The sequence below is a fragment of the Eimeria maxima genome, genomic scaffold (assembly GCF_000499605.1).
Source record: "Eimeria maxima Weybridge genomic scaffold, Emw_scaff60, whole genome shotgun sequence".
NCBI classification, from domain to species: domain Eukaryota; phylum Apicomplexa; class Conoidasida; order Eucoccidiorida; family Eimeriidae; genus Eimeria; species Eimeria maxima.
Window position 1 is genome coordinate 47,059 of NW_013566632.1, and position 27,278 is coordinate 74,336.

General features: G+C 53.0%; 3 protein-coding genes across 3 annotated transcripts; 1 reads left to right on the forward strand and 2 right to left on the reverse strand.

Moving 5' to 3' along the window:
• Positions 1–310: 310 nt before the first annotated feature.
• Positions 311–10,119, reverse strand: EMWEY_00009280 (C2 domain-containing protein, putative; the record flags this gene model as incomplete). The annotated part of the gene is made up of 29 exons (XM_013482388.1): positions 311–409; positions 591–767; positions 929–1,208; positions 1,341–1,622; positions 1,780–1,964; positions 2,181–2,383; positions 2,529–2,725; positions 2,899–3,029; positions 3,365–3,492; positions 3,642–3,795; positions 4,070–4,186; positions 4,375–4,538; positions 4,680–4,896; positions 5,008–5,136; positions 5,297–5,392; positions 5,625–5,727; positions 5,851–6,003; positions 6,139–6,245; positions 6,435–6,607; positions 6,723–6,801; positions 6,906–7,134; positions 7,269–7,315; positions 7,438–7,575; positions 7,686–7,738; positions 7,975–8,061; positions 8,350–8,485; positions 8,825–8,992; positions 9,387–9,611; positions 10,048–10,119. 29 exons carry the CDS (start codon positions 10,117–10,119, stop codon positions 311–313), a joined length of 4,329 nt encoding a protein of 1,442 aa, XP_013337842.1.
• A 1,023-nt stretch (positions 10,120–11,142) lies between these two features.
• On the reverse strand, positions 11,143–15,566 carry EMWEY_00009290 (DNA polymerase alpha subunit, putative; the record flags this gene model as incomplete). The annotated part of the gene is made up of 6 exons (XM_013482389.1): positions 11,143–12,169; positions 12,780–13,105; positions 13,552–13,797; positions 14,146–14,301; positions 14,621–14,705; positions 14,917–15,566. The coding sequence occupies 6 exons, from the start codon at positions 15,564–15,566 to the stop codon at positions 11,143–11,145; spliced, it is 2,490 nt and encodes an 829-aa protein (XP_013337843.1).
• A 1,005-nt stretch (positions 15,567–16,571) lies between these two features.
• EMWEY_00009300 (hypothetical protein, conserved) lies at positions 16,572–26,870 on the forward strand (the record flags this gene model as incomplete). The annotated part of the gene is made up of 8 exons (XM_013482390.1): positions 16,572–16,843; positions 17,097–17,445; positions 17,659–17,840; positions 17,997–18,259; positions 18,565–23,807; positions 23,933–25,006; positions 25,402–25,903; positions 26,140–26,870. The coding sequence occupies 8 exons, from the start codon at positions 16,572–16,574 to the stop codon at positions 26,868–26,870; spliced, it is 8,616 nt and encodes a 2,871-aa protein (XP_013337844.1).
• Between the last annotated feature and the right edge of the window lie 408 nt (positions 26,871–27,278).

The window sequence follows — 27,278 nt, forward strand, 5'->3', positions numbered from 1 at the left end:
AACTCGAAACGTCGACGTTGACGACGGGGCTGGCGCCCTCACAGGAATAGAGCAGGATACAAGAATGCCATGACGAAGACCCAGAGCGACAAAAAGACGATGAAAACTACACGCACCTGCATATTCGAAAAACAGTATCAATTCTCCTTGGTACTCTATGGGAAACGATTTGTGCAATGTCCATTTGCACTACAGGGCAATTGTGACACGGAAGCCTCACGGATGCGCAACTAGCGCGGTACCATTAGCGGGCCTCTAACCCAGTAATCCTACAGTTCCATACTTACCCAGTACCATATTGGCCTGTAGTCTACGCGAAGTCCGGCGGACCCCAGGACGTCTTCCCATTTTCGCCCCTCTTGCGGTGTTGTGAGACGAGGATCGCGATTAGGGTGTTCACGTCCCAAACCTACCTGGCGACAGAAGAAGGCACGAGAGGCCGCGACACTTTTGTCTGCTACTTGCTCCAAGGTCTTTTTGCCACACCAGCTACTTTCGCTTGGCCAAAGGTCTCAGGAAAAGGGGAAAATAAGGGAATGAGGGTGCCACCAGTAAATGCGAATACACTAGAGTACCCGGCAGCCACTCACCGGTCTGCTGGTTGCTTCCGACTGTGCCATAAACTGAAGGGTGACCTGGACGTAACCAAAGGTCTGCACGTCTAGGCTCTCATGAGCCCTATTTTGTAGCCTCAACTCCGCGTCGACCTCGATAGACGCCATAGTCTGTGCAACTCTTTCCAAGTACTTCCTCACTTCCAGGTTAACCTGCAAAGCACCCAAGGTTCACCAGGAGTCTTAAAGCTTGTTGGTACATTCCATCCTCCAAATATATAGCCTCCTTTGCGAAAGAAGCTATGTGGGGGTCTGAAACAAACCAACTCCAATTCTTTCGATGAACCGTCATAACTGCATTATCCATGTTGTACCTCTCCAATGAACGGCGATTCGCCGATGTTGCGAAAGTCGTAAGCAGATATTTGAAGGATGCAAGAATTGACCGGAGCTGCTACACGCGAGTATACAACACGCCAGTTAAAAACGGCAGCCCCGGTTTTTGAATAATAATGAACGTCAGTGCTTTGCAACAGAGGTTGAGAGCCCTGATACTTGGTGCAATCCATTGTGCACCGCAGGACAGCATCTACAGTTTCCTTGTTTGGGCCCAAGTGCTTGAAGTAGAGGCCCCGGCAGCCCCAAAGAACGACTCTGCGGCAGAAACCTCAACAAATGCACCCCTTTCCCACACTATACTGACTTGTGCATGAACTCGTCAGCTAAAAGCATAGAACGCCAGTACAGTTTTTCGCATATTCTGGGGGCGCCAATCGACATAATCACCTAATCTCAATGTCGGTTGATGATGGCTTTTGCAGATTAAATCGAGGAACTTTGCCGGCCTTCTGAGAATCCATCATCTCCAACCACATTTCAATACTTCCAGTAACGTTCCCGTTTGGCCTCCTTGTCAAAGGCCTATATTCCATGGGAACCTCATTCTTCTTCATGAAAGCTTGCCATTCTTTTGAAAACCAACTGCAGTTCGCCAGAAAGCGTACAAACATCCCCATCACAGCCCCCTTAATCCCAGATGTAGAGGTCTTCCCCGCTTTGCTGCCTTCCCTATGCAAAGCAAAATAGCCCCATGGATGCAACAGATTTTAGAGGTCAGAGGTTAAGTTTGTGAAACTCTCATACCGGCCAAAATCTCTGGGAATGCCCAGCTGGTACACCAAACATGAACGCTGAAAATATACTGTGCGTTTCCACGCAAGCTCACCGCTCCTCTAGGTCGATAACAGTACTTCCTAGGAACACGTCATCTACTTGCTGAAGTAGCTTTTCATGAGCACTCCACACGCTGACCTCCAAGCGCGATTCGTCGGGGAATGCAACGTCCCTTTCCCACATAGTAAAGAAATCTGGGTTTAGCGTCCCAGGTTTGTTTTCAGCACGGAAAGGCATCTGTTAAATAACGAAACATCACAGAACAGTTGTATCCTCCACCTGGTAGCGTAATAGCAACCAATGACTCGAAAATTGCTATCCAACACCTGTGCTTATATGAGCTACTTGCTCTCCGAGCTATGGCGTAAGTCTACCAATATCCTTTGAAACAACTTCCAAGCAAAATTCCCTATAAAATAAGAGCTTCACTGGTTCTAAGTTGAGCGCTCTCACCCTTGTCTTTCCAACAGAAAATACAAGGTAGGGGTTCGCAGATGTCATGCCCTTGACTAGGTGGACGTTGATGGCTCGAATAACATAGACCCGAATCTTGACCATTTTTGGGTAGGCTTCATCCCCTCTGAAATGCTTCCGAAGGCGCGATTCATTCAGTGCCCATGGAACCACGGTTTGGTCAACGTGCGCTGATGGCTCATCTGAGAGAACAGGCTCCACAGCATATCGGGCTTGTAAGACATTCTTTGCTCCAGTAATTCAAAAAGTCCTAGTAAACCAAAGGAAAGTTAATGACAACTATGCACACAAAATAGCAATTATGAAGTAGGATATCTTCAGCCCCACCGTTGTGAGTAAGGTTGACAAAAAATTTAACGGATCCTGTTAGCTGCGTTACACCCAACGCTTTCTTTTTGAGGGGATCAGGAGGAAAGTCCACATCCACTAGATAGTTCTCCACGGTTGTTTCGACTGAAGGCCGCTGAAATTGCTCCTTTGTCTTCTTCTCCGCAGCGCGTTTGCCCTCGGCGCACAGTACGAACCTGTGAAGGAATTGAATGACAGAGTGTGAAAAAACCTATGCTACCTGTCAAGTCGAATTCAGAATACCCCCTACGGCCACTTGAAGTTCCTCCTATCATGGGGAGAAAAGAAAAAACCACGCTGCAAATGTAGCAAGAAATATAATGGTTTTATCTCCTGCCTCTGAACTCACTTTGCGGGGATGAACACATTCAAGGTGAACATGCTGCCTGCCAAGAGAACAGGCCGATCGGAGGGCAACGCATACGACTGCACGAGAATTTTTGGCAACGAGTCCGGATTCAGCCATAGGGAGACTACGCACTAAATTCACAGCGCAAAGAACATCGACACCCCGTGCATGAAGACATGCCCGAACCCCATTTAGGCTCACCGTAGAGAGGCTTTGCAACGTGCACATAGCAGAGCGGCTTCCCGGAAATCTACATCATGAAACTAAAAAGCAGTAGACATCAGTGATGTTCAATTATTGCGAGGCAACTACAGGGGAGGGCACATCATTCATCTACCACTGTATCCCTCGGTGAAGCTGCCTAACGTGAGCTATGTGAAGTGCCCTTCCGTCCATCTGTCGTCGCATATCCTCAAAACCCAGTACGACTCGCCTCTGCTGCCTGGTCGCACTTCAGAACTCCAACCTGATGAAGGTAGCGGGACTTGTTCGCTTCAGCAGCTTCCCTGTCGGCGGAGCTTATTGCTTCCAGAACCACATTCACAGTGTTAAATCCCTTTTGACTCCTTCCCTTGCCGCCGAGCATGAAGCCTCCTGTTGGCCCAAAAATTGGAAAAATCTAAAAATGCAAGTGTAATTCGTGCAATGAGCCTGTCATAAAAATATAATTGTTATTTCGGATAATACGGCTAGAATGTGCTGCATCTCGAAATTTTCACTATTACATGCACACTGCGACGCACCCAGCTTTTTCAAATTAACAGAGTCCTCGTAATCACGTGAGGGTCGCACATCATCCAATGCGGTTTCAACATCGGCAATCCACGGTATCAAAGGAATTAGTGAAAGGGAGAATTGGCCAATGAAATACTTAGGTTTGATTTTTCGGTCATACACCTGAGTTTCGCAACTCTCACAAATTGGCACTTGCAATAAATTGTTTTTGAGGGCCAAGCGTTACTCCTTCTATGAAGTGGAATGATGAAGCCCTTGCTGCGCTGCAGTTATCCAACACATTGAGTGTTCTACGTTGGTCTGATGAAAGGCATGACAAACTATTCTGGCACCGATAATATTTGAGTGTGGCTATCAGCAAAAGTACACAAGAAATACTATCTCTGAAATGTAGCCCAAGGCCTCCTCTGGATGGCACAAGATGAATCAGGCCCACTTGGATTGTCAGCGTGGGGTCATATATTGGGTCTTCGGGAATATCCACATCTAGAGAAGCTACTTTTAGAATGTCAAAGCTCTCGTAAGCCCCATTCGACCACCTTCTATTGGGGGTCTGCAAGACAAAGGCAGTGACAATTCAAAGAAGCACGGGAACCAGGCAATCCGAGATGAATCCGTGGTATTTACAAGTGTCACAAGGAAACAAGACTGCAACCTGACTGCGACAAACAAGTATTGTTGTGTCCATATGTAACAATGATAAATGGGCTATCGGAGGCATATCTTCCCATTCTGGCATACACTTGGATCTCCATCTGCATTCCTTTCATATTGAAGAGTTACTACCGTTCTATCCCGCCCTAACGATCCAAAGGACGGGACCGATATTAGCAAGATGGGGTTGCGAACTCGTCTGATGCCGTCGAATTCCCCAAGGACAAGTTTGTCAAAGTCAATAGGCCGGCCTGAAGACGCCACAATAGCACATCGTCGGGCCCAACTTCTCGCAAAGCAACGGCTCCAGAAAAATCAAGGAATCTCAATCCCAGCAACCGGTTGCAAACAGGGTAAGCTCAGTAAAGGTAAAATAAGACAAATATACTTACCTTTTGGCGCCATGATCAAATCTCGCAGATTCAAACAGGACAGGCTGAGCTTGCACATACATACAAGTGGCCTCATCGGATATGCAGGGAGCGTTTCTGCATCCTTCTTGCGAATTAGCTCGAAGCAAACAAGAATATCTCCTCGATGCTTGTTCAGGCGTTTTCCCCCTTTGAGCTTGATCCACCGAGGTTCTGCGACAGAAGGAACTTCCCCTGGCTGTGGCAGTATGCAGGCACAAACGCAAAACGACACATAAGCCATTCGAATTGGACAGCTCAAGTAGCCCCAGTTCCCTGCCCCCCAACACCAGACAGTTAACAGACTGACCCTCAGCCTTCCTCTTAGGCGGTCATAATGACAGACGGCCCTGCCAAGAAGCTGACGACCCCAAGAGCGGTCATCAAACACGCTGGCAACGATAGGGACGACAGTGGGGAGGCGCGTGGCTGTGTCGGTCTGAAAACAGCCACCGAAAACAGGAATAGTACATTAAATCATGACAATTGTCCATCTTACGTATCAACATCAACACAAGCTCATTATAACGAGTGGCTCGGCCAGACTGTTGGGAAAAGGGGAATGTGCAGAAATAAGAGCCTCAGGCCCCGACACCCACCATAAGCCTCAGCTCCAGCTGCAAGCATTCCATGAAAACCGGATTGGAAGTGGCGTCACATGGCTCTGTTTCCTTTGTGACCCCAGCGCAGGTCACCTGTGCAACATGGGGGAACAGATAGAAGCAGTTGTTTGTCAGTCCCAACTTTACTCTCGTTGCCAAATACAACTATATTTTCTGCCACGTCTCCTACGAATGAAAGCGCACTCTCAAGAGCTCCCTGGGAAAACCATATGAGCCCACTGCCATTGCCCCCAGCACTTCTGGGGGTAAAATAGATTGATCGTCATCCCAAATTAACAAGCAGTGAACTTCGTGATAGATGTACCTGCACCAAAGGATTCGGGAGAGCGCCGCTGGGGGACGATATCTTGCGGGCAGTGTAGATGTACGTCCGCAGAATATACTCCGCTGCAACGATGTGCTTCCGCCTGCATCAGGAGCACCATGTCAGGTTACACCGGACATGTTTGATGTGCAGGTAGACATTACCCAACAGGCTGTGACAGTGTCACCTAGACAGTGAGCAGCTCTGTCTAGCAGTAAAGCCTCACTTTGTTCTTGCAGCTGCATCTGTTTTGGCCTTCTCCAGTGTCATGAGAACTGCAGAAGGGGCCAATTTGTCAGAAAGATGTGGCATGGGGTGCAGTGGGACCCACACAGGTGCCCGTGGGTTGTTTTGTACGTAGACCGGTATATTCGCCAGCCTGAATAGCCCCAGCTTAACCAACGCATGCTAATTTCACAGCCTGAATCGAGAGGCACTTGCTGCTCTGAGCAGTTGAAAGAACATGTGCACTGTTAGTAATAGCAAACGAGCACTGGACTGAAGAGGAACCTACGGCATTCGCTGGTACGCCACTCGGGTAGCGTGCGGCATATTCTTGGATATCCCCTTGGCATATACATTGATAATGACGTCCCACTGCTGCTTTTCGTCATCAGGCACCTAAAGACAATTTGCATCCTTCGGTAGACAAGTAAAGTAAAACCAAGTGTAGAGCTGGGACAGACGAAATGGACTGCATTCTGAAAAGGCACTACTAGACACAGCTAATTATGACATTATCGACGCGTTTGTGCCAAACAGCTCAACAACACCGTCATATATGTAAATTTCTTAAGAATGCATCCTTACGGCCATGCGTAGCTCTGGAATGCGTCCATCGACTGGGGAGAAAAGAAAATGGTCCTGGCCTTCAGGAGAAGCCCCTAAGAAGTAATTCGCCATGCCCTTTGCACCTTCCAAGGCAGCAGCCACTGCGGACGGAGCCTCCCCCATTTCACGTTCGCGTTCCTTCACCAAGTCCCCTGCAAAAGAACACACTAAGGCACAGCCAAGTCAAAAGGCAGGCACTGCTGCAAATCAATGGGGACAACTGTTACCCCCAATATTGATAATGGACAATAGTACAGTGAATCCTACCGGCGACCCAGCGAGTTCGCTCTTTCAAGGGCCCACAAGACACCTCCACGTAGATTCTATCCCCAGGTGCTCCTTGAACCTAACCAACAACACAGCGACACAGGCAACACCTCCTTTAACGAGCGCGTTTATGCTGGATTGCCTTCAACTAAGCTATGAGTGCGGGGAGGGCCTTGTCCGGACCTCATACACATCTGAAAAGAGGAGAATAGGAATTACGCGGGGGTCTTCGTAAGGCGCAGCAGCAACCGAATGAGCCGCAAGAAGCTCTGCATCCTTGTCAAGTCGTTCAGCCCGAGCGCTAAGCAGCATACGCCCCATGTATGTGCATGGCGTCAGCTTTCCACTCTGCGCAATGACTTCCGAGAAGTTAGGGATCTCTCCTACGTCGAAGCCGTAGAAGTTGAACCATCTACACAAAGTGAACAGCAACATGAGATGCAATTCGCGCTCTGTTTTATGGACAGTGCATTTGTGCACTTAACAGCTGGCAGTTCTCTGCGTGAAAATGAAGCCTGCTTTACATTGAAGGAGCTCCGTACTTACCGTGGAAGAATGTGCCGAGATCTCAGCTCCGCAAAAGAGATGCGTCCCTGCGGTACAGCAGCAACAGAAATCTTGTAGGGTGGGAAGCTGTGAGCATACGCGTACACATACAACCTCGTTGGCCCTCCCGATTCACTAGGAGCGAAAATTGGCCCTAAGCTGGGCGTACCACCGCGAGAAGCTCATCTGCACTCATGAAGTTCCAGTCCCAGACTTTAATCAAAATAGTGTCCTCCGGGACAGGTGTCATGACGGGGATTCGAAAGCATTCGTTGAAAGTGTAGGAGCTCGTCGCACGCGCTTGTGCCTGCAACCCGTCTCCACCAGCAAAACAACGCACGCCATCCTCTCTATTATCCCATTTGGCGATGACGGATAAAAAGAAACGGGACAAGCCAGAGAAAATACTATACTCACCGTGCGGACACGACAACCAGCGAACTCGCAAACAACGAAAGGGTCCCGCAAACCTGAAGGTACATCACTCATATTCTCAACGCTGCATTATTCTTGACTGGATCACACGCTAAAAAGCCCACAGAACTTGATTCCATCCCAGGTTTTGTTGCCGCCGTTTTTTCCCAAGTGTATAGGTTTGTTTCCAGTCCCCCAATGAGCAGTCCAAGTATCAGGGAACCTTTGAAAGGACCACTGCAGGTGCCGAAGTGCGGCAGCCACATGCACGTCCGTTGCACTATCTATTCACCTTTTGGCGCTGCAGGTAAGTCTTCCAGGCGGTGAATTGTCACGTAGACGTGGAAAGGCCTCGTGCCCTCGTTTCGGACCAAGTCCTCTGGTGATGCAGGGCAAACCAAATGAACCCAGCAACTGGTCAACTCGAAAAACTCACCAGCCATATAAGTCCAGTATATGCGACTTCCGTGGCAATGACCATGACAAAACGAAAACTTCTTCCGTAGAGGTAGGTGCAAATAAGAGAATGTGAATACAAATGATATATTAAGGCACGATAACAAATTCGGGCCCGAACGCACGTTGAAAACAAACCCAGGGCAAGGGCTGGCCACGAAATGTTGCTTAGAAGACAGTTTTAAGGCCACAAACCATCCGCACTGCTTACGGCGATTATCAATGACAACATTTCGCAAGTCGTCTATGAACCCTTGGTTGTCATTGTCCGAGTCCTCCAACTCTTCTCCGGGGCTTGGAGGAGACTCGCCGGGTCCACAGGCAAAGACAGTAACCCGAAGAGACCCCTGAAGCCAAGAATACAGGCAGATAACCAAAACAATAGACCGATAACAACGAAACGTCGAATGCGCCAATACGAGCAAACAGAGGTTCAACAATGCAATGCGGAAATGAAAAAGAAAAACGAGCCCCCAAAACATGGAAACGCAGAGGTATCAAAAGCCTTGTTGAAACGGAGATTACATACAAGAGGCAGACAACATTCCTGCAGGCGAGACAGACAAACACTTGACCTTTCCGAAAGCTGGTTGGAGGGGATCAGCAGGCGTCATACAGCGTGCAGACCCTCCCAACCAGCTTCCTCTTTCTCCTCTCCAGGGGTTCCGAACGGGTTTTGAACATACGTGTAGGTCGGCTCCATCAGGGCTCTGCAGCGGCAGCGATTTCTTGACCTGATGCGTCTTTCGCTTTTGCACCAGAGACAGCTGCAGAGCGACTAGTCCGATTGTCGTGTTCCTCCAAAAGGCGTTCGCGGCTTGCACTTCGAACTCAATGAATGACTTTGCCCACTCCTGACAACGAAAAGCAACCGGACCGATATAAAAAGTAAGCGAAAGGGCGTCGAGCCAACGATGATCCACGCAACCGAGCTCACAGGTGAACCCGGTGAACCTCTGCATGCATCCAAAGTGAGGTCATTTTCCACGTCTCACGGATAGCTGCCTTGACGCAGAAGTAAACAAGCATTGTAAACGCGATTACACAATTGTCTGGCACGCGGCTGTAGAAAGGCACACTGTGGCACAGAGCAAGTTACTAACGGGACCATTCAGTGTCCTCGAAGTAGCTCCAGGAAAGCCTATGCTTGGACTCTATGGGAGGATTCAGTGGGCGTATACTCCCAAATGGTAAGGAATACGTGCATGCGGGTGGGAGAGAGCGCTCTAGATACATGGAATGGCTCACGTCGCTGGAGAGTTCCAAGTCAGTCCATGTGTGGGACTCGTCCCAGGAGACGACATTTGCTTTCGCGAATTTTATGTCAGAGCGATACTCACGTCCGCAGCAGCGCACAACAACGAGAGGATCAATAGGCCGGCCTCTTTCTCGAACTAAGTTCAGAGCTTCGTGAATGGTGAACCCTACGCTGAAGCGTTTCTTCATGGTGCCGCTTGGGACCTCAGTTCCGTGCTAAGACAAAATAAGCCTCATTATTACGCTGAATTTGGCAAAGAAATAGATACTTGTTAAGCCAGGGGCCTCCCAAAAGCCCCCTCAAGAACATCGAGCCACCCACCAAGTGCCTCAGGGAAAGAGCCGAAAAATACGAGAAACACCTCAGGGCCCCCTCCACGATGCTCTGTAGTATACTGTAATAAAAGAAAAAAACAATTCGAAACGAACATATAAAACGACCTACAATTGGACCAGAGTTTCCCCAAGTAAGGTGTGCTGTGCCTACTCAGTAATGGCGCATCAATAACCGTGCGCGTTGACCGATCTGACACTGCAAAGTCTTGCCTAATGGAAGCTAAAATTGACAAATATCAATAAAATGAAAAGGAAAGAAACAAACAAAGTTCCCTGCAATCAAACTGTTCCGTCTAGTCCCTCCTCCGAGGCCCACCGCGCCAGCCAGGTCCTGCCGCAGCCGTGGTTGATGCTCGAGCCTCTTGAATGTGCATACAAGGGCTTCCATTTGTCACAGAAGCTATTTCGAATTCCATAATTATTTTTTAATGTCATTTAGGCTGTGTCTAGCCAATAACCTGCCTGCACACGATTTTTGCCCGCTCGCCGTTGGCGCGGTCTCCTGTCTGCTCCGGATGACCAGTGGATCTGAAGAGTGGAAAGCAGCTGGAAGCTTTCATTCGTCAACTCCACCACCTCGATTCAACACCAAAGCTCTAATCTATCTTAAATTGAACATCCTCCTAAGTCTGGGCTAGCTGAACTGTCGCACGACCTGTGACACTGCAGCCATGGGGTTTGTCTGCAGAAGTTGGTTTAGGGCTTGATAGAATCAAATCCTCAACACAAGACCCTACTCCAAACACGACAAACCCTTCAACGAAGGAGGCTGCTGCTCAGACAACGCAATATCCCCCTTCAAACTAGGCTAGCTTGGGTTCTAAGTGTTTAGTAACCAGTCTGCCAGAACTATAGAGCTGAAATTGTCGAGGGCCACTCCTCACTGCCCCACCTCCAGAGTTGTTACCAGACGTTGGACAGCAAGCCTTTTCAAGGGCCTTCCGGCAGCGCGCTATCTACCCCCGAGAGCCTGCAAGCTCTCAGGCCAAGACAAAGTGACCGTGCAACCAGCTTTCGCCTCTCCTGTGCCATTTACCTTGAGCTGTAGACCCTCTAGTTCCGTGCCACGTGTTGTACTGGGTATCCTGTCCTGTTGTGCTGCCTGCGTGGTGTTTACATACCATGAGCTCGTTTGTGTTTTGAGGTGCTTGCCCTTGCCTTTTCCATGCACTCCAGCTTATTTCCTTTGTCGCGTTCTATACATGACATCTAGCCCATAAACTCTAACATTCCTCCCGCCAGTGAAGACCTGCAGATAATCCCTAACTGTCCGAATGCGAGGGTTGTGCCCATCTAAGAATTTTCAAATTTAGTTTGTGAAGCAGACCAATATACTAATAAATCAGAAGGGCATTCGGAAGATACAGCGTTACAAAAATAGCCGGCAGACATCCTGGACTTGAGTGTTCCCCTAACTGTGGTATAGAAGGCCCCCAGAAGCGCCATTCTTCAGCGCATTGCGCGGTGTATAGGCAGTGTGCGTCACAGTGAGGCGCTGACTGAGGCACAGATCTGCGAGGCTGCTGCCCTGCTGGCCTGCTGCTTCTGTTGGAGGTCTGATATACAAGTTAGTCATGCACACTCCGTCCGTAGGGGACGCCTCTGGGGACGCCATGTTCGAGAAGGGAGATACAAATGCCCGCCCATCAACGAGGCACGCTCCAGCCCCCCTGTGAGCCCCTGGGGGCCCCATCTGCTTGTTTGGCTGCAGCTGCGGCAGAACAGAAGAGGCAAAAACAAGTACATCAGGCATTGTTTCTTCCTTGAACATCACAGCCTGCATCCGCGAAGCATCTATGGGCACTCGGGGGCTGCTGCCTCGAGGGAATAGAGTCCCCTGGCGGACTAGGCTGCGGCACAGCTGATGCACGAATGATTCGTCCTTATCTGGTGCTCCTGCAGGAGCTACACCACCAGCAGCTGCTGCTACTGGTTGCGGCTGCTGATGCCGAGAGAGCGACAGCACTTCTCCTGCCACTTCTGCTAAGGGATCGGCGGTGGTGATGAGAATCCGGAATTCGTTAACCTGCAAGGTGCAGGGATTTCCAGCCAAGTGCACGTTGGCCGGCTTCTGCAGCGGCTGCTGCTGCATCTGCTGCTGCGGCAGCGAGGTCAAAGGCCTATAGGGGGGTTGGGGAAGGGGCTCGGGGTGCATGGCATCGCGCGTGCTAGGGATAATCACGAACTGCGTCTTGAGGCCTCGAGCTGCGGCGTACAGACACTGGAAGAACTCCTCAAATGCCAGGCTAGGATCCGGCATTTGCAGTAGTGAGGCACACTTGGGAAAGTCGGGGCCGGTGACAGAAGGGACAGAAGATGAGACATTGGGAACAAGCGGCTGCTGCAAGTTCAGAGAAGATATGATGGGCCCGCATATAATCGCCACATGCGGCACTTTCTCCTTTACAGCCTCGAGGAGACATCTCAAGGCCTCGCGTCTGCAAAAGCACAGCAACCGCTCTTTTCGTTTCAGCTACATACACCTTAGTTGAATGCGTTTGCATATTTTCTTTGATAATTATCAACCGCCACCAATTCCTCATTAGTTTGGCCCTTTTGGTGTTCATTTATGCGGACAGCAGCTCATCCATATAAGCATGGAAAGCCCTTGCTCACGCAGAGCTGTTCATACCAAAGGGCTCCTACGGAACTTGCCCCTCTCTGCGCATTTGTCGTAAGATGAAGACGGAAATGAAGCAGCTTCAAAATTGCAGGCACGCAAGACGGAGATAGCTAGAACGGGAGACATAAGCAGAGACTTCAGCAGCGAGGCGAGAAGACAGCAGCAGACAACAACGGAAGACTAAGGGGCAAGAGATAAAATTCGCAGGAAAGTGTAGCCTAGAGTAGGTCAGGCAAAAACAAGGTCGCAACCTGCTTAAATACACTAAGCAAACAGTATACTGCAGCGTATGAGGTATCCACAAGAAAGAGGGAAGCGGGAATGAGGCAGCCAGAAGAGAAAGGTGACTGCAGCAAATATGAGACAGCTGAAAAACCAACGACACAGCCGTACGGAGGCAAACAACAAACCCAAACACGACCCACCTCAGCCGCCAACCCCCATTAGTGCAGGGGACGACAAAGGACCCCCTAGAGATGACAATATGGACATTTTGATTTCTGTAGCAGCTCAAAACGTCCAACAGCTGCTGCTGTTGCTGCGGCTGCTGTTGCTGCGGCTGCTGTTGCTGCGGCTGCTCTTGCTGCTCGGGTGAAGCGTTTTGCAGTATGATCGGGAGCGTTCTACTGGCGTTTGTTGGGTCTAAAGGGACTGCCTGGATCGAATTCCGGAGGGACCGAGAAAGACAAGGAAATCTCACGGGGGCGCCGCACTGAAAAGAGGAGACAAGCAGCTGCTGCCCGTAGCTGTCCTGCAGCAAGTCGCGGACAGAGGGTCTCAAGACATCCCAAGATGACTAGTATGGTAAACACACAAACCCTTGCTAGACACTCGCCGAAAAGCAGCAAGCAGTGGAAGCTTGCTCAGCTCCCTCAAACTCATGCAGGTAGAAACCAACAAACCATCGAACAGTTGAGATCTTGTTTTGAAACGTCAACAAGCAACAACCGATAAGTAAAAATAACCATCATGCAAATAACTCGAAAGAAAAACCATGCGACTGCTCTGCTGCTCTGCTGCTCCTGCTGCGCTTGAACCCAAGGAAGTCCCCGGCAGCATCACCAGCTACGCAGACCAAACCAGCAACGCCCCAGGCAGATGAGCCCGCAAGCACATCAGCAGCAGCTTGTCATTCTCTCCAGGTAGCATAGGCGGGAGCATCAGCGACAGCAGCAGAATGGGAGTGTTGGTTCTTGCCTGCTGCAGGCGTCCTTTGACAGCAACAACCATTCCTGGATACAGGAGTGCGTCTGGAGCGTGTGTGTGTTTGCGGAGGCGGGATATGCCCCACTGCTGCAATTGCTGCTGCTGCTGGTGCACGGCCGCCTCGAGACAGAGCAGCTGCAAAGGGGTTTCCCCGTCTAGAGACTCGAGGATTGCGTTACTCCAGTGCAGCTTCCGAGCGCCTTCTCCCGCCAGCCGCCCTACGACCAGTATTTCTCCCTAAGCAACACCCCAGCACTAACCCATACTGGGCCAAATAGATATGCAAGTGCGCACATGCAGGTACGTTGTGCGCATATATATTATATATGCACGAGTACAGGTATACATATCTAAACCACCAAACGGAAGCTACGACAGATAGGTATGCACGGATGAATGCGCATCGATATTACATGTGTATAAATACATTGCGCAGTGTGCATATGGTTGCGAGTAGGCACGAGAGAGAAAAAATCAAATAGCTAGGGGAAAAGAATGACAACGACAAATTGACAGGGAAAACCAAATGTGTATAGCGGAGAGTTGTGGTGAAAGAGATAACTTCTTCGAGGTGCATGTACGGACTGTAGCACTTGAGGCGGCTTGCTGCTGTGGGTCGCTTCCGTCAGTGTCTGCTTTCTGCTGCCCCTTGATCCCCGTCAGCATCTTCCGCTGCAGCTGCTGCAGCCGCTGTTGCTGCAGCAAAAAGTGCGCGCGCACTGTGTCGCTTAGAGAAGAGCCCTGAGGGGATTCCAAACAACCCGCTGACACGACAGCAGAAGCGGACGAGGCATGATGAGCTGGTCCTGAGGGAGGCGCTTCTGGGAAAATACCTATAAACACCTGGAAACAGCAAAGAAAACACAGGGAAAGATCCAAAGGGGGGTCTAGCGGCGGAGACAAAGGGTGCACACCAGTGTACGCCCCAAAAAAAGGAAGCGGGAGACAAAAAGAGATACAAACGGACGGAGACATTCACTGTTTGCTGCTGATGTATTGTTGCCAAAGAAAATCGAGCGCCTGACTGCAATTAGTCACAAAGTGAACACGATATACTGACGCAGAATGGCAAAACAACAAGTAGCAACAGGGTAAGGAGACTAGGGAAGCAGATGGAAGGAGAGTAACAAACAAACTGAGGCAACCTGACAGCGGCACACAGAGCACCTCAGACAAGGACGAAGAAGCAGTCACTCGGCCGGAAGACACGACTTAACTGCACGAAGCAAAGTACGCCAGATGCAGCAGACAAACAGCAAAGAATAACATAAAACGGGCCACTAAAAATCCCCGCACTTGCTGCTTGTTGATACATCGGTTGCCGTCCATACATCCTTCAGGGCTACCCAACAGTACCTCCGTCTCTTCTGCGTCAAAAACATACAGTCCAGTGCGGGACATCCTGTTGCTTCTGCTCCTGCCGAAGCCGCACGTGGCGCCACAGGTGCTGCTAGCACGGTTGTTGAGGGCACAGAATGGGCTAATGAGTTGCTGTGGGCACAGGGCACGCCTAGAAAGGGGCAGCGGTTCTGCGGGCCCGCGAAAAGTGTAAGCCGGGGCTGGTGCGGAGATAGAAGCTGCAGTTGCGGTGTAAGTACAGCTGGTGGGTACGAGCTGAAGTGTGAAAACCTGCCGATAAAGTCTTTCTGCTGCAGGAGAGGTCTGGAGGCAAGTATTTGAGGGATGATTTTGTTGAGGAGGAAGCGAGTAGACGTCGGGGGATCTCTCTCTCCAGTGGCGCCCAGAAACACGGGTACACCTGATGCTGCTTCCTCCAGCAGCTGCTGCAGCCGCTGCAGCGACATCTCCTCCTGCGCTTCGGCCGCCTCGCCTGCGCGAGCTTGCTTTACAGCAGCAGCTGTTGCTGCAGCACCAAGGGCTGCCCAAACATCGCGACTCTCGGATGGCAGAAGCTCCAAGATGCTACCACCACTGTCTTGCCCCAGCAACCGTTGTAGTTCCCTGTATACTCCCGCACGGTCTAACAGGGGCTCCTCTACCTTCATTTTCCTGATTCTTTTAGCAACAACAAAGGCGGCGAGCCCAGCAGCAACAGCGAGTGCCGCAGCACCGCTGCAGCAGCAGATTTAGCGCCCACGAATGCAGGGACAACTGAAATAACTGCAAATCAACGCGTTATGGAAGCGCAGACAGCTTGCAAGCAGGGACACTAGATGGACAAAGCTTATGTTTTTCTCAGGCTGCGCAGGCGACTGAAACTGCTTACTGTTTGCAGCTTGGTGGATAGGGGAGCGAACAATCCATATAAATTCTGCCCCAAAATACATTGAGAACACGAAAATATTCATTATTTAGTGTCTAGGTTTGATAGTTTGTGCTTCGGGCTTCGGGCTGCTGAGTCGGATCCAGCAGTGGGGTGTGTGTTAACGGAGGTGGGGTTGGGGTAGTTTGCAATTCTTGCCATTATTTATTGCCTAATGAACGTCGTTTCACAACATGTATACTTAAAGAAGACTAGAATAGTCTCTCACCTCACTCAGGTGCTCCCTCACCAGTGATGGGCGAACGCGGGTTGCCTTTCCAAAAACGGGCATCCATGGACTGTGTGCTGTCTTTGGATCGTACTTTGAGTCGTAATAGACGTCCTGCTGCTGCCGATACACTGTAGTCTGCTGCATCAGGACAAGGCTTCTCCACTGCGCCAGAGACACGAGCAGCTCCTGCAGCCGCAGGCATGGCCCAGCGGTCGTTGCTGCAACGACGAGTGAGGCAGCGGCTGCTGCCGTTCCAGCAACAACATTAGCACTTCAGCTGCTGATCCAGCGACTGCCTCACCAGTGCAATCGAGAGATGCAGCACCAGCAATACGAACGGCAGCAGCAAGTTTGTCCACCTGTCAAAGAACAGCAGGAACACAGCAGTGGGGACGGCAGCAGCTGCTGCACGTGGAGTAACTTCTTTCCTGCAGACGGGACCTACTCTCGGATGCATGGAAGGGCTGCTTCTGTTGCTGCTGCTGCAGTTGCAGTGCATGCAAGTGCACGCGAAAGATGCCGAGCAGCAGCAGATCCCGTCTAGCGGCGGCAGCTCAGTCCTCGGGCCTTGATGCAGCTGCTGTTGCTGCAGCTGATGTCTCAGCTGCTGATGCGCCACACAAGTATTCTCAACGGGTCATTTGCGCCACGTCGATGGCCGAAGATGCACCACCAGCAGAACCTGCAGCAGCATTTGCAGCAGCAGCAACACACAGTAACGTGAACCTAGTGGAGAAGAAGCTGCAACTTTGTAGCGCGGCAGATATTTGTCTGATCAAAGGCACAGTGTGAGAATCTGCGGCTGCTGCAGCCTGCTGCTGCAGCCTCCCGTGCTGCTGCTGTGGTCTCATATGCTGCTACTGCTGTTGTTGGTGCTGCAGTTGCTGATTTGCCGCCCCCGTTGTTTCTGCTTTGAATTGGACCGAAATGCTCTGATGAGTACCGCTCTTGTTCTGTAGTTCTTTGAGCTCAGATGCTGTGGGATGAGCGGTGGATGCCTCTTGACGGGGCGGTAGTTCTTGCTGCTGGTGTTTGCTGCAGATCGGCTCTTGCATCTGCATCCCTGGAACCTCAGGTTGTGCAGCAGTTGTGCAGGTCCTTGCCTCATGACCTTCTGAAGGACTTTCCGCCTTCCTTGCTGTTGCTACTGCACGAGCAGCAGCAACAGCGACACCAGAAAGATGAGGCGGAACAAACATCCCTGCTGTGGGGTCTGGCTGCAGCACTGCAGAAGCGTTGCAGTGGCTGGAAGGGAACGCCTTTCTGCGCAGCTCAATCAGCTCCAGCAACGGACGTAAAAGCAGCTTCAACAGAAGGTGCAGCATCCGTTCCTGATTTTGCAGTGGCTGTTCTGGAGGCGCAAACGAAAATTTTGCATAAACTGCGAGAGGTATATGTGCTGGTGCTTCTGCTGTTGCTAATGAAGCTGCTGCTGTGGTTGCTGTTGCTGCGTGCTTCTTAAATATTCTGGTAAATTGCTGCTGATGCTGCCCCTGCACCAATGTTTGCTCCTGAATCTTTTGCTGCTGCTGGTGCCAGCAATTTTGTCGGGTTTCCCTCCCGTTTCTAATGTGCTGGGGCTGCTGTTGTTGTTGCCTCCCAGGCCTTGCTAGAGCCTCTTACTGATTCTATGGAAATTCCAGAATTCGGCTATGTTGCTACGGGCCAACTGGCGCGGCATGTTCTTGAGCTGCTGCGGCACAGCTGCAGCACCAACACCCAGCAGCGGCCTCAGCAGGTGCAGCAGCTGCAGCAGCAACTCCGCAATGCCTACTACAGCTGCCGGTGCCTCATTCCTTCTTCTCCCTGCGATCTTCTCTCACATGTTCTTGCTTGTGTGTTAAAACATCATGTGCTGCTGCTGCATCCCCAAGTGATGCCACTTTCGTCGGGGCTCGTAGCTGCTGCAGCAGACGTTGCGGTCTTACTGCATTGTAGCAGTAGCAGCAGTAGCAGTAGTAGCAGCAGCCAAGCCACGTGGTGCCCCCTCTCTGATGAGCAGCTGTTACAGGCTGGGCGTGAGCTGCTTGCAGCAGCAACGCATCTGTTTCCCTCCGAGTACTTCCAGCAGCAGCTGCAAGTGCTGCCGCAAGAGGGTACGCTGAGAAATTTGTTGCTCAAGACCCCCAAAAGCGGCGGGTTCCCTCCTATAAACGCAATCAACCCACAACTCATCTCTCGCCCTCTCAACGATCGCCAAGACGGTACAACTCGCACTTTCTGCTGCAGCTGGGAAAACGTGGTTTTTCTGCTGCACATGTTTCTTCGCTTGAATGGCTAACCATTACTGCCCAGATGTGGATGAGTTAGTTCCTCTGCTTGTGTTATTGCACGTACTGCTGTTGCTGCTACACCGATTGCTGTTGTTGCACCTGTGCTGCTGCTCCATTGCTGCTGCTTGTCACGTTGCTACTGCTTCCTTGCTTTTTCTGCTGAAGATTACTCCGAAGGTTATGCATCCGAGGGAAAGGTACACTTCTTTGCTTCTGCGGTGGTATGCCTTATTCAGCATGGATTGACTTGCTGCAGCAGCTGCTGCTGCTCCAGCCTCCAGGGCAGCCTCGCATGAATTGGGTCGTTGCTGCGGGTCTCGACGTGCTGCTACTGCAGCTGCTGCTACGGTCCTCTCTTCCCCTTATTCGTCCCCTACTGCTGCCCCTGTTGCTTGACTCCTGTGGTGTTGACCTTGAGCTAGATCAGCTGCTGCAAGAGCAACAGCAGCTACTGCAGAGTCAGCAACCGCTGTCTCAGGAAGAGCACCAGCTGCAGCAGAAATTCTTGTTTGCCGCTGCTGGTGCCAAGGCCCTTAGAGACGGCCTGTATATTGTCGCTTCCGTCACCTTCGTGGAACGTCTTGCTGGTCCTGCAGCTCGACCTGCGGCACCGGCTGCACCTGCTTCTAGGCCACACGCCAGTGTGCAGCAACCCTCCCCAGCGACTTTCTTTCAGACGAGCAGCAGCAGCAACGAAAAGGACGGTGGCAGGGGCAACAGCAGGATGTGCGTGTTCAAGCAGGTCGCAAGGGCTCTGGGAAGCCGCAGCAGACACTCCAACAGCCCAAGCGGAGTCGTTGCAGATGTGCTCGAGCTGCTGCTACTGGCGACATTTCAGGGCGACGGAGCGGCACCTGGAAGCAGCAATAACAACAGCAGTGGCCACAGACACCTGCAAGCTGCCTTGCTAGACCTTGTTGACCACACAACCTCAGCAGCAGCAGAAGCAGCAGCAGCGGTGGGAGCATCAGGGGATATGCCTGGTCTCAATTGTGGCTGTGGAGTGTCTGCTCACCTCTTTGGCGCGCTGCTACTGCTCTCGTGTCCGCAGCAGTGGGCGTGCGACAGGCTCTGCTCCCTTGCTTGTAGCAGCGTGGACAATAGCCCCTCGCTACTACTGCAGCCTGACTGTCTGATAGAGGCGGTGTCCCTCATGGGAGACGCCCCGCGTCGATTCGTCTGCAAGGCCGCCACACATCTGCTGCTGCTGCAGCAGCAGCCACAACAAGAACAGCAGCAGGAGGTGCTGCGCGCCTGCGCCTGCCTCATTGACATGTATGACCCCTGCCTTCTGGAAGAATGCAGCAGGGCACTGCAGCAGCAAGGGCGCAGCAGCTGCTTGCTGCAGCAGCAGGAGCGCCTCTATCATCGCCTATTGCTGCAGCGTCTGTTTTCTGTGTCTCTGCATCAGCGGCAGAGCGCAGCAGCATCCCTGAAGCGGCTATTGCAGCTGTCTGGTCCTTTGCTGACGGATCCCGTCGGCACAGCCTTGAGGCTGTGTGCAGACCGGAAGCAGGAGCAGCAGCGGCAGGTTTGTGGGCAGCTGTTGGATGAAACAGAGGTGCAGCTCCTCTGTGCTGCTGCTGCCAATAGGCGCCTTTGTGCCGCAACCCGGACGGAGTCTTTGGATACTCTTCAGGTGTATGTTTACTCCAGCCATGCGCACGCGATGTCGTTCCTGCGCAACCTTTGCTGTTCCCTGCTCGCAGCTCTGCCTGAGTACTTACCAAAAGGAGGCACAGCTGCTGCTGCTGCTGTTGCTGCTGCTTCGGCTGCTGTAACGGCGGCGGAGGTGGGCGCTGCATCTTGTAGTGGTGCAGAGGAGCCCCTTCTTCTCTCAATGCTTGAACTGCTGCGCCGTGCAGTGCAGTCGCAGGAGCAACTGCAGGAGCTTCTGCAACACCAAGAGTTGCATGCGCACCAGCAGCAGCAGGATCAGTACGCGTTGCTGGCTGGAGCAGCTCGTGTGTTATCGCTTCCGCTGCTGCTGTTGCCACCCGGCGATCCTCTACTGCACCCCATACTTGAGGTGTACTGGCACCTTCTTGGGGACGCCTTGGTGTTGCTGTGTTTCTCCAAGCCAGAGAATTTGTCCCTCGCCCTTCTGCAGCTCTGTGCGGCTCTGCTGTTCCACCCGCAGCAGTCTTTATTGCTGGCGCACCGTTGTTGCTCGGTGAACCCGCAGGTAGAAGCGCTCCTGCGGGATCAGCAGCCTCAACAGCATGTGCAACACCAGCGGCAGCAGCCCAGACTGCTTCTGCCGACGTGGTTGTCTCTGCGTGTCGAGCTGCCTATGGAAACGGCCACCTTCAGCTGCTTCACTGCAGCACAAGCTGCGTGGGCTAGCCGCAGCGAAGACTTGGCTTTCCTCGTGGCTAGTCAGCTAGTTAGCGATCGTTCTGCTCTCAATGCAGCAGCAGCAGCTGCTGCTGCTGCCTATGCCGCTGCTGGAGACAATACAGCGCGCCCGCCGCAGGAGAGTCAGCCTGGGATAGAAGACAGAAGCAAGTGGAGTAGCCCATCTTCCGGAGCGTCGTCTGCGATAGTAGATGAAGCAACAACAGCAGCAGCTGCAGCAGCGACCGAGTGCAGCGTGTGTCTCTGTCGTTCGCAGCCTGTGTATTTGGAGTCTGCGTTTTCAGAGCCTTCTCCTGTCAGTACAAACAATAAAACTGAACTTTCCCTTGTCCGCCTGAGCCTGTCTCGCAAGACAGTGCAGCAGCTGCTGATGCCAGCCCACCCCACATTGAATAAACTCCTATGTGTCTTATCTCACCCTCCGCTGCTGCAGGGGTCCCTACCACCGCTGCGACTGCAGCAGCAGCGATTAGGTGATAGCTGCTCTTCACTTCCAACCGCCGCTGCTGCTTCGAGTCCTCCCCCTGCTGCTGCTGGCAGTAACCCGCCTTCTGATGCTGCTACGTACGCCGAGGCGTTGCACTGCTGCAGGAAGATAGCGGCGGCGCTGCAGCTGCCGGGGGACTCTGCTGCTGCTTCTTTCTGCTGCCTCCGCCGGCGAGGGCTTGCAGCAGCAGCAGAAACGGCGCGCTGGTGCTGTTGCTGCTCTCTGTCTCTAGCTTCTGCCAAGGGCTTACGGGCTGTTGCTGTTGCAGTGAAACGGTACACATATCCCTACCTGCAGGAGCTGGCGCAGCAGGTGGCAGAGACAATGCTGGGGGGTGAAGAGCAAACCGCAGCAGCTACGGGTGCAGGATGGGGGGAATTGGTGGAGCAGCAGCCGGCCTCTGGTGGTGCTGCTGCACTTTGCAGCAATGAGATCGACCTGCTGCTACGGGGCACGCAGCTGCTGACAGAGTTGCTGCCCCTAGCAGCAGTTGCTGCGGCCCCTGCAGGAGCAGGCTCAGGGGGCCGCGGCAACTGCTGCCGCCCCTGCAACAGAAGTATCATCGGCGGCGAATGCGAGTGCTGCAGCAAGTGGTTGGAACTCCCGAACCTCTCGCAGTTTTGTGGGAGCCTCCTCGGGGTGTCTATGCAGCTTCCACTGCTGCGCCGGGCGGCTCTGCAACTTGCTGCTGTTTCTCTGCCGCACTCTCTTCCTCCGCGCCCCTGCAGTAGTAACAGGAGTACTTGCCTGGTTCGAGCGCAGATAGACGATTTGTTGACGCTACGATCGGGGGCCTTCGCAACAGGACTAAGCAACAGCGGCAGCAGTAGCGTGCTGCTTCAACTGCAGCTGCAGCAGCTGCTGCAGCTGCATTCACGTTCAACAGCGCAGGATGAGGCATCAATGCAGGAGCAGCGACCCCTAGCAAATGCGCTGGAGAGTCTGAATGCCTGTATCGTGCACAACTCATTTGGTGTTGTTGCTGCTGCTGCTGCTCAGGCGGCAGCAGAGTGGCAGGAGCTAGCGGCAACAGGCACAGCAGGCATCGCACAAGACCACTACCAGATAAACTTGCTGCAGCAGCAAGTGCAGCAGCAGCAGCAACAGGAGCAGGCGCTGCTCGAGACTCAGGTCAAGCTAATGCTTTCGTTTATTCGCAAAGCCCATCCGGAGGTCCGCGTGGCCGCTTGGCGCTGTTTGGGTGGATGCCTTCAAATGGCCACAGGCCTGCTGCAGCAGCACCACCAGCTGCACCTGCAGGAGCAGGACTTGTTGTTGCGTGTATACTCTTGGACCTGTTCGGAAATCTGTTACCGCTTATTGCGGCGAGAGGGTATGTTGCCTGGAGGATTTTGCTGCTGCTGCTCGTCAAGTTGTAGGGAGGTGGCTGAGGCACTTCAGTGTCTGTCGACGCTGCGCTGGAGTAGCAGGTGCAGCAGCAACGGCGGCAGCAAGTGTGGCAGCGGCATATCTAAAGCAGGAACAAGAGGAGGGTGCCCGGCGTCTGTTGCTGCTGCTGCTGCTGCTCTGGATGAGTGGGTTGCAAGTGACTCATTCGTACACCGCACGTTTGCTGCCTTCCTCACGTGCAACAGCAGCAGCAGCAGCACGTTAGGTGCAGTGTCCTACAAGACGCAATTAAAAGGCCTCATTGCAGCTCTTGAACTCCTGTGCTGCTCCGCCGAAGATCACGTGGGGCCCTTGTTGCAGCTTCTGCAGCAGCCACAGAAGCACCTGCAGCATGCCGACCAGACAGGAATACCTTCTTGCACTGGGAGCAGCAGTATCCTGAGCAATATTGTTGCGGCAGTGTGTCCACAGTCGCATCCCATGGTGATGTTGCCTGCCCATATAGCTTCTCAGGGTGCAGCGTTCTCTGCTACTGCTGCTGCTGCTGTTGCGGCGGTGGGAACACAAGACGCAGCCCCTGCTTTAACTGCTGCAGCAAATGCATTAGCACATGTGGGGGGCTCTGTTTGCATCCAGGAGATAACTAAGTGCTGTAGAGCGTTGCAGTTGCTGCTGACGCTTCTGGATGGAACCGACGCCCTTGGGCCGTTGCTTGGCAATAGCAACAGCGCTGCTGCTGATGATGCTCCTGAAACGACGAGAGCTGGCACCGAGTCATTCCTCTTGCTAGGGCATGTAGAGAGACTCGTGCAAGCGGCGACGATGTTGTTGCTGGGGCCTTTCCGTAGCAACAACGGCAGCTGCAGCTGCTGTTGTGGGGAGGAGCTTGAGAACTGGCAGGACAGGCGGAATGCAGCAGCAGCAGCACCGGCAGTAGCAAATGGGCGCTGCACGAGGGTCGTCGCTGATATTGTCCATGAGCTTCTGTTGCTCATGCTGCGGCTGTTTGTTGCGTTGCACGAACACACGGCGCTGCAGGTAGCGAATCAGCTGCAAGGAGAGACGTCAGTCCTGCTGCTGCTGCTACAGCATAGGGAGGAGTTAAAGCGGCAGCGGCAGGAGCAGCAGCAACTGGATAACGAGTTGCTGCAGACGCTTCAAGGTGCCCCGCAGAAGGCACGCGCAGGAACAGCAGCAGCTGCGGCGGCGGCTGCGCAGCGGGCTGCTGCTGAATATCTTTGGGCCTCTCCTTCATTGTGGCTGTTTATTGTTTTGTGCCTCCAGGTGAGTGCATACGCCTGAACCGACCCTGCAGTAAAAGGCCAACTGCCATTTTGACTTTGCGTTTGCTCCTCACGCTTTTTAACGCTTCTTCTGCTGCTCCTGCTGTTGGTCGTGCTGCGTCTCAGCCCGCTTGTATCGGCACGTCAAGCTCGTTTGGGGTGCCTCGAGAGGCAGCAGCACTTGCTGTGTGTCTGCTGCGGCTGTCGTACGATTCATCTTTGAAGTATTTTATATCATCAGAAGCCCGTATGGAGGTGGAGGAGCTGACAGATGCCCGGTTTCCGTTCTCGAGTGCCTCTCCCATTCTGCTGCCTCCGCTGCTGCCACCTCTCCCACACGGACACCTGCAGATGTACCGCACGAAGGATACACAGCAGCAGCAGCAGCAGCAGCAGCAATTCCTGATACCTACTGATCCGAGAATGGCAGTGGGGCTGTTCACAGCCGCTGCTAGTCTCCTATTGCAGCAGCTGCGTTGCCGCAGTCTTGCTGCTGCATGCGCTGTCTCTATACACCAGCGGATTCCTCCAAGTTCTAGGCGCCACAGCACAGCAGGGACAGCTGGTGCAGCTGCTGCAAGCCCTACAGGCAGCAGTGGAAGAGGCCGTAGCAAAGCCTATGGCCTCTTATCCCCATCGCCGAAGATTCAGCAGCATCGGCACCAGCGGCGCCCATCGAGCAGCTGTTGCAGTAGTCCGATGAATGCCTCTAAGCTGTCTGCACACTGCACCTCTCGACCAGCTGCAGCGGGCACCAATCCCACAAGGAAGCCGCACCAGCAAGAGCAGCATGATGATTTTGTATTCTGCAATGATTTTTCTCTGCAGCAACAGGCCTTGCTGCTGCAGCAGAACCGACAGGAATACCGCAACAGCTGTTTGCTGCATGCACTTGGCGAGCTGCTGCTGCTACTGTTTGCGGGGCACCCCACTGCGGCAACTGCTGCATCGTGGACCCGCTTCATTTTCCCCACGGAGAACAGCAGCAGCAGCAGCAGGAAGCCAGAGGAGCCGTTGCTTCTAACCTCCCATTTGGTAGCAGCACTGGAGTGCCTTCTTCACGGAGCTCCTGCAGCGTCCCTACTGAATTTTACTTCTGCTTTGGGTGGCCAGAGGCTCCAGCAGAAGGGTCCGTCCCTGGGGCAGCAGCTACAGCAGCAGCGAGACGATGGTGTTGTGGGCTTGGGGTCGCTACTCAGTGTCAGTAACTGTGGGCGTAGCTGCGGCAATTTGTTGCTGCATCGCGTATTGCTTCTCTTGCAACTGCTGTCAGCAGCATGTACCTGCACACCGGACGGGTTTGCTGCTGCTGCTGCCGCCGCCGCTTCATTACCTTTCGGTGCAGTGGTTGCTGCAGTTAGTGCCTTGTGGCGCCTTTGCTCTATGCAGCAGACTCTCCTCAGCCTGGTAACCTTAATGCGCTAGATTCTGCAGTGGCAACCACAGCAGTAGCTGCACCAGTAATTAGGCGCAACATCTGTACTCACGGTGAAGGACTGCTTTGCTGATGGAGTTACTACTGCGGCCGCTACTAGTTGTGGTGCGTGTGCATGCAGCTGCTCCAATTTTTGCATCGATGCATTTCTGCGCGGCAGCAAATTTCACTGTTGGGGGCGCCCAGCAGCGGGAAGACGGACGGAGTTTCTGGCCTGCTGTTGCTGGAGACGGGAGAAGCCCTCTTGAGACATCGCCTGCAAGAAGCTGGGGTTGTTGCTGCTTTGGTGGACTCCGTGTGCAACTCGCTCAGCAGCAACAGAAACCGGCAGCAAAAGTTGCCGCCGCGTCTTCTGCGCAGCGTCCTAATCCTGCTGCAGCACACCTTAGGGTCCAGCGTAGAAGCACAACCCCTAATGCAACTCATTGAAGTCCTTGCTGCTTCCTTGCGGCCCCGGTTGCACCAGCTGCTGCAGCGCAATAACAACGGCAAGGCAGCAGCAGCAGGTGCTGCTGGTTCTACCCGCCTGCGGTGGAGCCTCAACCCTGTTGACATGCTACTGCTGTCTGCACAGCTCGACTGTCTAGGCGCTGCGGCTGCAGCAGCAGCAACGGCAGGAGACAGGCGGTGCCTCGCTCCTCTGTTTTCAAACGGAGCTTCAGGTGAGTCTCCTTAGCTGCTCTACATACACTACACACCTCATTGTGGTTCAAGAAGGGGATTGAGCGAATCCTGGTGGTGCTACAGCTCGGCAACCACGCATTTCGCAACCCGGCGGTAGCTGCGGTTGCCGGTGGAAGCAGCAGCTGACGTTCGCAGAGTGGTTCTTGGCTTTTAGTTTCCTTTTCTCTGCTCTGGCAACTTGGCTTTGCTTTTGCTTTTGCTGCCCTTGCTGCAGGCTCCTCATATGCGAAGGGGGGGCCGTTTGCAGGAAGCGATAAGGAGTCCATTGAGGACTTTGTTGCACCCCTTCTGCTCCCCGAGATACCGCTGCAATTGGTAGCAGCTCTACTGCGCTTTTTAGTATCGCTGACGGCAGCAACAGCAGCAACCTTTGAAGAAACAACTCCAGGCGAACCTGTTGAAGTGCGACTCGCACGGCCGCAGGCAGTGGATGATGGTGTGTGTGTGTCCCCACGCAAATCAACAGGGCACGCCGTGCCTCGAGCAGCAGCTCGCACTGTTTTGCTGCTGCAGCACACGCCTGTTTTTCATGATGCTTTGTTCTTCCTCTTCATGGTCCGCCTTTCCCCACAGGCTGTCCTTCCCCAGGTGCTCCACAGTTCAGGTAGAGAAGCGCCGCCGCAGCAGCAGCAGCAGCACTGGGGAGGCGCCCTGCGCGATGCACTGCTTCTGCTTTTACACGTCTTCCTCTCAGATTTTCGCCCAGCCAGTAGACTCAAGCAGCATGGAGAGCCTCTTCTCGCTGCTCTGCAGGATTGGACTGGGGTTCTCCTGCACGAGTTGCAGCTCCAGATGCAGCTAGAGCATCCACAGCAGCAGCAAAAGCAACTGCTGATCCTCCCGCTACTTCACGAAATACGGCATCTGCTGCTAAGGAGCGTCCGAGCCCTCAGCACCCTGGGGGCCCATACTGGTACCCAAACTAAATGCCTAGGGGCCCCTTAGGGGTCCTCACGTACCCCAGTGAAATATGGGTCCCCGCGTATCCTAGCTCCCCTCAGACAACTGATTTGGCCGTGCGTGCATTTTGCCCTTGCATGTGTTTGTGGCTGCTCCCCAGATTATCTCTGTAGCACAAATAAAGCCTTAGCTTTTGACGTCGTCGGTGCTCCTCAGAGCCGCACGAAACAGCAGCAACGAGGATCCCTACACACCGCGTCACCACTGGGGGCAGAACAGGCACGGCGTGGAGACTGCGCGCAGCACTGCAGCGAAGCAAAGCAGAACAAAAATGGTGGAGATACTGCAGGCGCGGCTGTGTATAGGCTCATCCGTCCGAGCGATTTTTACACACATGCGCAGTTACGAATATACATATAGATGGGCATATATATATATATATATATATATATA